This window comes from Hoplias malabaricus, chromosome 5 (genome assembly GCF_029633855.1).
Source record: "Hoplias malabaricus isolate fHopMal1 chromosome 5, fHopMal1.hap1, whole genome shotgun sequence".
Taxonomy (NCBI): domain Eukaryota; kingdom Metazoa; phylum Chordata; class Actinopteri; order Characiformes; family Erythrinidae; genus Hoplias; species Hoplias malabaricus.
The window spans coordinates 28437816-28450492 of record NC_089804.1 but is presented as its reverse complement, the minus strand read 5'-3'; the positions used below and the strand labels follow the sequence as shown (position 1 = coordinate 28450492).

Below are 12677 nucleotides of genomic sequence, written 5' to 3'. Positions count from 1 at the left end.
CAGCACACCTTAACAGGACCCACATTGGTTGAACAAAGGTTCAAGATGGGCATGTGCTCTGGGTATGTTGGGAAATTGACATATTTCCCCTATGTTTAAATCAACCAAGGCGTGTACAGTGTCTTTAGTTTATTTCTTTAGTTTTGTTTTGGAGCATTGAGGCTAATGTACCTAATAAAGGAAGGAATAAAGGTATAATGGCAGTTTTGGCACATACAACTCTTTGCAGTGTAACTGAAAAACGCAGAATTCAGGAGTAAAGTCCTCTGGCACATCAGGACCAGATTGTTTTTATTATCTGAACACTGAATCAGTGCAATAATCTGTTTATTCAGAAGAAGGCATTATAGGATACAATTAGAATGATGATGAAAATGATAGATCCAGAGGGAGTGGAGCTTCGGCATGCTCATGAGGCTCCATCACAGCTTAATTGACTTCTACAATAAATTAATCCATATGTGTCAGAGACAGTGGTTGCACTGATGGGTTTAGTTTTCATGTCATGTGGGTGAAAGCATGTAATAAATAAATATTTTCATTGCACTTTACTTTCTTTCACAACATACTTTATGGCACACAGACTGGGAGTCTGTCTGTCTGAATATTATAATAGATAATAATTCAAACAGTGTTTTTCTGAATATTCTGAAATTTTCTCTGAATTATTCAGACTTTTATTTTAAATTTTTCTGACTTTAATCTCAGAATAATTCCAACTTTTATCTCAGAATTATTCAGATTTTTTTCTCAATTTAATCAATGAATTATTTCTATTGGTCCATTCATCATGAAATTTTCACACAGTGTGAAGGACAGCTGTGTTCTAATGATATAGTAAAATAAAAATGGACAAAAATATAGATGCGTGTTTTTGATTTGACAGCACTGATATGTTGACACCCAACATGACTTTAGGGGGGTTAGGGGTGTTGATTGTGAAAATGTGCATAGCTATTCTGGTTATAATTCCATAGCTCTACAGTTTTCTTCTTATGTGTCTATTAGTGGCCAAAACTCTGCAGTCTGTGCAGTACTTAGTTCCAGTTCCCTTCAGACAAACAATTCTGAATAGGCATGAAGGAGAGAGCTGCCAGTCAAAGCCTCCTGGCCTAAGGCGCTGTTATCTTTTCTTCCACAAACTCAATCCAGAAAGAACCCACACCCAGGCCCTGCATTGATAAGCATTTAGTTTATTCTGCTATAACTGTGCCCAAACCAACTTCTCACGACCTGAAAAGAACAAGGCTAAATCATCTCGTGTGTGTGTGTGTGGATGGGAGGAGATAGTGTGAAAGAGAAGTAATGACAGAAAAAGCTGACTTCTTTTTCCAACTCTGTGGGAGACACGACTCTCTGTGGCTTTTTGTGGAACGGTAAATTATGAGCTTATTTCGTGGTATTTGGAAAGAAATATATTAAGACAAGCCAGACAAATTCCAGATTCCAATTCAGGGGATGTAGGATGCAGAGGGTGGTATCACCAAATAGCCTAATTAAGGACTGCTATCTTCTGCATGTTTCTTTCTTTCTTTTTATTACTTAAACGGACATTTGCACCCAGTGGAAAAATGCAAGATACACCTGTGAATATGGCTGTTAATATCATCCAGTAGTGCTGCAGTAGACATAGGAGCCAGAGTTTCTGATTTAAAACTAGGGAATCCTATTATTCATAATGTATCTTGAACATGCCAGGAGAAACTACAAACACTTTGACACCAAAAAGCAGTTTTTAAAGTTTGTAACGATAGCTTGCACGTGCTGAAGGAACACAGACAGCAAACTCTACTGATAAGACACTAGATATAACTTGTATGTAGCAATACCTGCAAGAATTCTTTATTGTCTTTATAGTTGTCAGATTTGCACAGTGCAAACTGGGTTGTGTAGTGAAAAAACATGGATTGTTGCAAATACAAATATCATGCATCAAGAAGATGGAAGTAAATTGATAATTTGCTTGTAAACAACTGCACTTTACATTGTTTCATTTTGCCTCTGGAATATCTTTGGCCATTTTGGCCATATCCCTTGATGCATCTGTGTTAACAATAAACCAGCCTTAAATCTCAAAACATGGGACTAAACAAGTCATTCTTTGTTGTGCTGCATCTTACGTAGATATCAGGCTGCTCAGAATTGTCTCCTTATCTGAGTCACTTCAATCACAGTGTTGGACCCACATTTATGTGAAAGTGCAAACATTGTTAAACTGAGCAAACAAACTAAACAAGCATTGATGAATATGTGTTTGATAAAAATGGTCAAAATGAATTTGTAGAATAAAGAGAACAAAGCAGAAATTACTAAAAACCAGCATTTCTGCTCCACTCCGGGGCAATCCACACTTGGAGTAAACAGAGACTAAATATCAAGAGGCTGAAACCAATCATTCTGAACATCACTGTTTAGCCACGGTAAGAAAAGTGCTGTGTTATTTGATCCTTGTGGTATTTTGACCAAAGCATGCCAGTCATTTTATTACGGCTCCAGAGAACTGTGTTAACTTGTAGAAAAAATGTGTATAATATGTCCCCCTTAAAATAAATGATGCACATTTCAAAGAATACAGTGATGTCTACAAATGATTTCTTTCATCCTCTGTTCATTCTTATAACTGGATCATACAAACGTTAATGAGCAGATGGAGTTGTTCTCCCGTTCCAACTGACCTGTCACGTATTTACTCGCAGGCTTGTCATCCTTCATATTCTATGAGTACGCTGAATTTTGGTATTTGCTGGCACAAAACCTGCTGGCACCGGGGCTCATATTTGGACATTTTCCTGGCATGGCTCCCTCAGCACAACAGATGTGGACGTGTGTGTCGCTGCTCAAAGTGACAATCATACCCCAAGAAAGCCCTGCGTTGTTGGTAGGACTGCATAATGTATCATATTTTAGCATCACCACAATTTTTGTAGTAAACACATTTTAATGGGCTGAAATATCAGCCAGTCTGAGATTCGTGGCACAGAGCTCTTGAAAATCTTTTCAAGATGGGTGTCAGGATTTAGCTGATCAAGTAAAATGTGAATTAACAGAGCAGCAAAACCTATTTCAACACTAATGTAGTATGTCTTCTTCTATACTTCTATAGTGCTTTGAACAAACCAAGCTCACTAATCAAACACTTTAACAACTTAAGCCCAAAAGGTCATTTAAATGTACTTTCATTATTTAATGTAATACATTCATCTAAAATAATGGACTTCCTTTGTGAAAAGCTAGACCAGTTCGTCACCATTTAACACCACTCACTGAGGACTCACTCATGGGCACCCTCTAACGTTTTGTGGTCAAATTAAGTTTAAGAGTTGGGTTTCACTTGAAGCTGCACTGTGTATGATTTTTCTTTAACTGACAGAATGAGGATGTTTTTCAAAAGTTGAACTTTTCTGACTTGGCAGATGGGGTGGTTAGAGAACTGGGCTTGTAACCACAAGGTTGACGGTTCGATCCCCAGAGCCGGCAGGTCATGAATAAAGTGCCCTTAAACAAGGCACCTAACCCCCAACTGCTCCCCGGGCGCCATGGTTAGGGCTGCCCTCTGCTCTGGATATGTGTGCAAATTCCTGTGTGTGCAAGCACCGTGGATATAATGAAGTATAATGAAGAAAACTTTATAATGATGAAGGCAAGGCTGTGTTGTTTACTTACATCCTCTGAAGATATCTTTGGCAACTTTTGACTGAGTATTTGTAGAACACTCTTACAATGAGCTTGCACCCATCAGATTCATCCACTTGGAGAAGTATAGCTAACAAGTGCACATTTCCAACACAAAGGTCTCCAAATCCCCAAAAGTTACACTGTGCTCATTTAAACTGCCCCAAACCAAAGAAAGGAAGACAACCAATCAATTGTATCTCACACTATCTTGATTACATCTGACAACTTTAAAGCTTGTTGAATTGTTTAAACCACTCACAGAAAGATCCCTTTACATCACTGGACACAGACAAGTGTTTATGGATGGAGATTATGAATTGCCACCATTCCAGCTGCATCCTGTCTGACGCTTTGGGGGACAAGGCGTGTCTGTGCCATCCTTCTGCCCCAGAGGAAGAAGGTAAATGAAGGTCAGAGAAACAATAACACAGAAAAGTAACACCATAGCCACTGTAAACAGACTCAAAATCTTTTCCCATAGTACCTACTCTTCAAAGGCAGAGAGCTAATGAAATCAGACAATTTTGTCTTATATCAATGTCAAAAAGCCAAGACAAAAAAGTTTTCTCAAGGCAGCTATGATTTGGAACACTTTGAGGCAACTGCATGATGACCAATTGGGGGCATAACATTTGCAAAAACATGCTAGCTACACAGGCCTTAGCTTTAGAGCAAAGCAGCAAACTCTGAACAATAACCAAATCTCACATAATTTACTACGAGCTTGTCTTGGCGTCCAGCACACTGTCTTACTTCAAAGTACCTGCAGATGCAGCTGTGTCTGTATGGATCATTGAGACCCGAAGATTAAGTTAACAAAAATCAGTGATTACTTTTAGAAGTCTGTCATGACATGCTATGTGTTTCTGTGAGTATTTCTGATATCTAAGATCATGCTAAAAAAATTAGCTAAGATAATTAGCTGGTTGCATTATTAGCCTGGGCTAGTAGACCTAGTTAGCATGCTAATCTGCAAATGCACTTCACAAGGTTCATTTGGAGTACAGGAGAAATAATGGTAATAGGATTTTCCACTGATCTATTCTGTTAAAGCCATATTTTTAGTTGAACACCACTTTTACTTGTGGCTAAAATTTGTGGGACAACAAAACTGGTCTCACATCAGTGTAAAAATTAGAATCTTGTGCCTGGACCTTGCCCTTGATTTAGTCCTGACCAAACTGTTTGAGAAACATGGTTTTGTTAACTGAAGACTGCAAGAATGCAGTATTCAGGATTGTTGCGCTGGGTCATGCTGCCATTCAACAAGGCAGTAAACCACAAGCATGCGTCAGTTATTCGTCACTGATCCTATAAACCAGCCAATCATCTGCGGTACAAGAACATTCCCTGAGGATGACTGGAGTGTGTGTGTGTATGTGTGTGTGTGTGTACTTTCACTACAGAACTATGGCAGTAAATTAAATACATAACTTTGTGCCAAATATACATTTCATGTCGTTAAATAAACATTACAATATTTTCAGCATCAGGATGTGTATATATTTAAAATCTATCACTGAGTAAATCCCCAAAAACTCATCTCTGTTCACTGATATTATATATTTAGAAGTTAATTCATTCATTCATTATCTGTAAATGCTTATCCAGTTCAGGGTCGCGGTGGGTCCAGAGCCTACCTGGAATCATTATCTCAGGCAGGCAAGGCAGGAATACACCCTGGAGGTGGCGCCAGCCCTTCACAGGGCAAACACAGAGACACACACACACACACACATACAGACACTTTTGAGTTGCCAATCCACCTACCAACGTGTGTTTTTGGACTGTGGGAGGAAACCGGAGCACCCGGAAAAAACCCACGCAGACACAGGGAGAACACACCAAATTACTTACACACAGTCACCTTTGCTAAAAAGCCCCACCTGGCAAGCTGACAAGATATATGGCAAAAACAATTCTGGCTGTCTGAATTTGACGTTTGTGACTGTATTTTGAACACTGTGGGACAAATTAATGAACGAACACATCCTAGATAAAAAAAAAAAAAACTACAAGACTCAAGTTAAAACATGAAGTATACTAAAAACAACCAAACGTATGATATAATAACAGCAAAGTGTGAAGATTTTCAAGACCACCTCAAGTGAAAGTTTTTAACCTTATAATGTCCATGTGGTGTTTCTGATAATCTACAAGATGTTCATTCATTCATGGTTGTAGTGAAATATTTATGTATTTATTTATTCTTGTCTTGATGGTTAGACATTCTTTCTGACCCACAGTGTTAAACTCTCTTCTCAAAGTAGTGGAGTAAACAGAAATGTATACATTATTTTTCAACCTGATGCAGGAGCGGTGTGATTTACTACTGTTTATCAGTTTTGTTGGTCTGTCATGTCTCAGAGGGTTGTCAGAAATCCCATGTTCACTAACCCTAACCATTTGGGAATATCCGGTCTTTTCATATGGAATTTTTCACAGACCTCATATTTAACCTTTGCAGAAATATCTCATGGAAAAAAAGTTTTGATTTTTAAATAAAAACATTAATGCAATCGTGGTCATGTCTTTTATATTTAATCAATATCAGACATATGTAGAGCTCTCTGTCATCACATCATATAAAAACAAGTTTGTGTGTGTGCCTGAGAGAGGGGAATAAACCAGAGTTTCTTATTCACTGAAATCAGGTCAGGAGGTTTGTGGCTTGGAGGTTTTGTCCTAGTTTCATGCACAGAAGCCTCTTGTTTGGGAGATATAAACACACGCCATGACAACCGTATCTGTTCCAAGCCAGAGATACTTTCTCAGGTTTCACATGCATTTCCAGTGATTTAAAAAACAAAATCAGAAATTAGTATTCATATCCATGATCTGAATTTAATGTTTCACATTCAGCCAAGTTCTTTACCAGCATGGAGAAATAACAGAGTATATAGTCATATACACGTTCTGACTGTTTCCTGAATTAATATCATTATTAACTGCTAGAATATAACCATTCAAGTACTGGTAATCTTAACAACCCCTTTATTCACTGTGTTTTGCCCCTCGTTAGCTATGGTAGGTCTCCCAGAATCACACACTGCCACCAAGATTGGAAGGTGAGAATAGCACATGCTTCCTCTCAGATTTGATAAAGTAAGTATACACTTCATTTTGAGGGGCCACTTCTGCAAATTGGACAGCTCAACACCCTTAGAGGAGAACGCTAGTTGCCAATTCTGTTGTTTTAACTAACAGATGCTTTTATTAACTAGCATTATATTGAGTGATGAGTGGGGTGAGAGGGTCATTTAAATAAAGGCAAGCCAATTATTTTATAGATTTCTTGGCTTTGTGACATCACAACTACAAACATTTTACACTTGGCTGCCTTTTCAGTTTACAGCCATTAAACCCCTTCCGTTCTTACTGAAACTATGAGTTGTTTTACATCTTCTGCATCTTTTTGATTGAGACACAATTAAGAGCATCATAAAGGATGGTGTGAATGCTCAGTATTTAACCATGTATTATAAGCTAATTTACATACTGCATTTTTATTGATGTCAGTAAGACAAAGGTCAGTATTATAATAGTGATTAATAAACATTTTATATAGTGAATATAGTGTATGAATATTTATATTAACAAACTTTCTCCTATTTCTCACCTAAGCAATATGACAGGTCATCCATGAAACCTCCAGATATTATGTAAGTATGAGCATTCCAGAGGAATTCCTAAAGTTCCAGCACACTCATAAAATCCACAAAAGAACCCTCATAATGTGCACACAATAGGCCTAAATAGGTTTAAATACACGGACACCCTTAAATTTCCAAGTCCCTGTGAAAGCCAGCTTCCTCTCAGGAACATGTGACGAAACAAAGGCCACCGATAACGAAAGCGACAGAAGCTGAGGACACAACCTCTGACGTCAGATCACACTTCCTCAGGGTGTTTGCACTTAAGGGGGAATATTTATCCTCTAACGTCAAAGCTGTGACTGTCTGAGACCAAATTAGACCCCATGGTGCAGGGCTCTAAAAGGGAACTCCACCTAAGTGTTCTGTTTGCCATTTCTACAGCAGATTTGAAATAATCTTATCTAATTACCTTTATTTTATTTTCATAAATATATGAATGATGGAGATTATGGTGTACAGCATTAGAATTCCAAGACAACCCAAATAATGGGGAAACAATGAATATCTATATTTGTTCCTCAACAATAAAATCTTCATTTTATTTATATATATATATATATATATATATATATTTCCATGGAAACAATACCCATGAAATGCCTGGTGGAGTCTTTTAGACATATATGGGCACTCAGTGCATTCATTTGTTCATTCATTCATCTTCTGTAACCATTCCTGCCTGTTCAGAGTTGCTGTGGGTCCAGAGCCCACCAGGTATCATTGGGCGTTGGCAGATACACACCCTAGATAGGGCACCAGTTCATCACAGTTCCCACACACACTCACCCAACATCACATATCACACTTCATACCAGAGGGAACATACCAATTTCCTCACAGCCAGTGATCTAAGGAGAGGGTCTAAACCTGGACCCCAGGACCATGGAGCTGTGTGGCAGTGACGTTACCTGTAGGGCAACTCTGCTCCTTCGTATTCAGTCAAAATTGTATCATTTCAACACATGGTGAAATATGGTGTACCTAATCATTCCCTAAATATTGTTCTGCAAATCAAATCTTTGGCCACAGCTTTCCATGAGTAGGTACAAATCCCCTACTGTACATTCACAAGAAGAATTAGCAGGATACTGACCTCTGCTAACCTGAATGAGTCATAGGCCTCGAGTCAAGGCTGAGGTGCTTTTGTATTCCTGATATGTGTGACCTAAAATGAAAGCTAATAAGAGGATTTTACATAAAAGTGAGTCATTAACAGTTTGTTAATGACTATCAATAACCGATTATGCCCCTGTTGTATTATGCATTCTAACCCAGTTAGAACAGCTGTCGAACTTAAACTATAAAAATTGTAGATTTTCAGCATGGGAAAGTTTTAACATGTCATTGTTGTCCAAAGAAAAACATGTACCACCAAAATACAGGGCGAGGGGCCTATCTTTTAGGCTATGTCCGGAATATGGCCGCCATCTTAAGAGCAGCCATATTGGATTAAGGGCAAGTTTTTCGAATGGGAAGGTGGTCATGTAGTATATCAGAGAAAACCAGAATTGTCTCAGAAATTGATTGAAGCTTCAGATTTGTATTATCACTTGTGGTTTAATTGTTATCAACCCAGAAATGTTGTTGTTTGTTATAGGCTTGTTACAGGCTCGACCAGACCCTAAATGTATTCAGTCAGAATGGATGGGAACACTTTTTCCTGCAGCATTGTCAGGCAGTGCTGAGCATTATACTAGTAAACTAAAAATGGACTAAATCAGAGATACGATTTTAATTGGACATCTCATCTTTATGTGAATGGGGTGTACTACAGTCTGTGATTGTAGAATTACATGTGCTCCTGTGTGGTCAGTGGAACTGATAAAATGGACAGTGAGTGTAGATACAAGGTTGGTGTTCCTAATCAAGTGACTGTTCAGTGTTGAATATATTTTTTCAATCATTACATGCTTTGTATCAATGTAAAAAGCCAATCAGATGGAGTTCTTCTGTGATATAATGGTGGTTGGGATTGAGCTCATACAAAAAAATGTGTGCAGATTGCCAGTCATTTTTTTTTCATAAGAATTTTTCCATAAAAACTTTTTAAAAATCTATAGTCTGTATAGAATATGACATGGTTATGCTCTCTAAATAAAAAATTTAATATGCATCCTTGAGGTTACCTCCAGAGTGACAGCTAAAGGTACCACCACGGTGACAGTTATTCTGAGCGTGTAGTAGCCAAAGGCTCTGAGGCTACAAAATCTCCCTCACATCCAAATGACTTCATGCCAGAACAACAAAATGCAAACACTGCCCTGCTTTTCATTTATGTGAGGATGATGAGGCAGTTTAAATCCATTTCACACCACACAGAAAGCCATCACAGTCTTGTTAACCCACTGCTGAATCCCAAAATTCTTGGATTTCAGTTGCACGTGAACTCCAGCTCAAATCTACAATCAGCGTGTCCCCACATGAAGTGGAGAAAGTGGGTTGTCTTTTATCTCACAGAGTGATTTCAAAGGAGTGCCTCTGGCTGTGTTTACAGGCAGAAAGTGGTTCACTCTGTAGCCTTTTAACTCAACTCTCCCTCTCTTCTGGCTAATGATTAAACCCTGTTCATACAGAAGCAGCACATGGTCAAAAGGTCCTCAGGCTGTATAATATTAGTCATAAAAATGAATGAGATATAGACAGAGTGTACAAATATATGTAGGCACATCTTGTAATGATACATTTCTAATATTTTAATGTGTATAGATTGCTCAAACATACATTTTATTTGTATACAGTTTATATATCAATAAATAAACCTTGACCAATGTACGGGGACACTCTGGGGCATCTAAACATGATGGTAATATCACAATGTGCAATGTCAAGCAATTACTAGAAGGGTCTACATCGCTCAGCACCAGGTTGTTTAGCAAGGATAGAGCAACATCTCATCATTTTCTCTTCTCTTTCTCTGTCCATATTTCTGTGTCTGTAGCTTTTTCTGTGTTTTCTTGGTCTACATTTTCTCTGCTTCCATAGTCTCTCACTGTTTATGTCTGTTTATCAGTCTGTATCCCAGTCACAGTTTCTCTTTCTGTCAATAGTCTGTTTTCTTTTCTTTATTCACATTTCCCTCTCCTACTCTCTATGTATCTTTGTTGCATTCTTTCTGTCATTCTTCTATATTTTACATATCTTTTAGACCCTTCTATTACATACTTATTTCTCCAACTCTCTTTTCTGTAGCCTCTGCCTCTGTGTATCTAATATCCCTCAATTCCATCTATATACATTATGCTTTCTCTATTTTTTCCCCAACACTATTCCTTGGTCTCTCTCTATATATCTGTATAGAAAACCTGAGCTACTTCACAAATGATTAAGGGACCAAGGACACAACTAAACACAAAGTTAGGACATAAAACTCATTAATAATTAAACTCCATTAAACTGAACTCTGAGAGATCAGAACTGTCAGGGTAAAGTACCACACTCAAAAGCAGGTAAGTATAAGAGACATTTACCATAGTGACATTCAGCTCAACTCCTCTTTCTGCAGAAGACACTCTTTGGAGTAGAGGTGGGCGGATCGATCCAAATATCGATACCAACGCTGGTATTGATATTGAGCAATACTCGTGTAAAAAGATTGGTACTCAAGTTTTTTTCTCTCTCCCGCACGCACTGACTGCTGCGCACGCGGATTCACCAAAGTCTACTCTCTGTAAGAGTAGTGCTGCGCTGTGTCACACAGCACGGTGCAGCGCACCCTCCTCCCTCTCGTCTTTTGTCGTTGCACCGTCACGTGGCTCAGCGGCGCCAGCCAAACAGCCGTGCAGGTATCAGCCTGGCCCGCCCACTCAGCGCTCTCCTCGAGTCGATACGTCTCAGTAGGGAGAGAGACACCACCGAAGTATTTTTTCACCGGAGGCTTTTTTCCAAGACAGGACAGCTACTGATGTGCACTGAAACCCAAAAATGTGAACATGGTACTGTTGTTAAATAAAAACCTCTAATCCTTTGTTCTCAACAGAATGTGGGAAATGTATTTATTTATTTATACTTTATTTTATTTTCACTTATTGTTTTTATTTTGTTTAAAGCCAGGAGTGCACTGAAGGAAAGAAATTCCTTATTCTTCGTATTATTTTCTTGTATTGTTCGACTTGAAAAAAGAATAAGTTTGAAACTGTTTTCAGTATTTGTTGCGGTGTGTTAAGTTTGTTGTAATGTGTTTGGTCAGCTTTCTATCCCACTCAGCGAGCATATATTGGTACACTGGCATAAAAAGGCTGGCACACCACTAATTGTAGACCGCTGAGTCGACCACCATCGGACCACTCAGATACAGGATATTACTAATTTTTATCTCCTCAAACAGATTTTAAATTCACAGAGACTTTTATTCTGGAAATCAAACTAATACAAATATTACCAACAACTATGAGAGATATAATAATGAGTATAAGCCTGATATAAAATGATTATGCTGAAAATGTTGACACTGTGCTGGATTAAAATTATTTACTAAACTTATTTATAAAGAATAACAAAACAAACCTAATGAAGGAAAAAAAATGTAAATTGGACCGTGACTGGAAAAGTGCTAAAATGTGTCATTTTGTCTAAAATTCTGTTTAATCACCAGTGGTCCACCCAGAAAACGCTGTGCAAAACACTAGTGGACCTCCATTTTTGCCCTCAGTGGACCAACAGTGGTCCGCCATCTCCTTGCTATCAGGGACCTCAGGAGATTTTGTTTTAAGTTGTGTTGAGTGATACAGAAATGCACTGAAAGGAAGAAAATTCCTTATTTTTTATTGTTTTATTAAGAACAATTCTATTTGAAAAAAGAAAGAAAGAACTAGAAAAGATGTCTAGTGAGGGGAGAATTTTTATTTTATTTTTGTACAGTGGTTTCTACCTCAGAAAACATTTATTTTCCTAATGTTAAGGCAAACTTTGTTTTGTTACTGTTCTATTGTTTCTAAACAAAAATGCTGATTGTGATAATAAATTATTTTGTTGTCACGTACAATGTTTGGCGAAATTCTATCCTAGGCCTTTTGGATCCTTTGGATCTATAAAGCTTAAATATTAAAAAGTATCGGTATCGGCGATACTGGCCCTGCATTTACTTGGCAAAATTCCTGGTATCGCTACTTTCGAGGAGAGAGCCGTGTGTTCCCGTGTTTCTCCTTATGTTTATTGAAGTCAATTTTCAACCAATAGCTCAATTGAAATTGAAAAAATTTAATTGAATTTACCAACCTTAATAAAAATGAGGAAAAAAATAGTATGTTGTATTGTAGTATTACTTTTTAGATTATGTTATTCGTTATAGATTGTTCTATAATGTATAATATATATATATATATATATATATATATATATATATATATA

General features: G+C 37.8%; 1 protein-coding gene across 1 annotated transcript in view; it reads right to left on the bottom strand.

Moving 5' to 3' along the window:
- Nucleotides 1-11001, bottom strand: part of ece1 (endothelin converting enzyme 1) — a 40346-nt gene extending 29345 nt beyond the window's left edge. Inside the window, exon 1 of the mRNA XM_066672250.1 lies at nucleotides 10799-11001. Coding sequence (XP_066528347.1) covers nucleotides 10799-10801 — 3 coding nt within the window. The 5' untranslated portion in view covers nucleotides 10802-11001. The remainder of the gene's footprint in view (nucleotides 1-10798) is intronic.
- Nucleotides 11002-12677: the final 1676 nt, after the last annotated feature.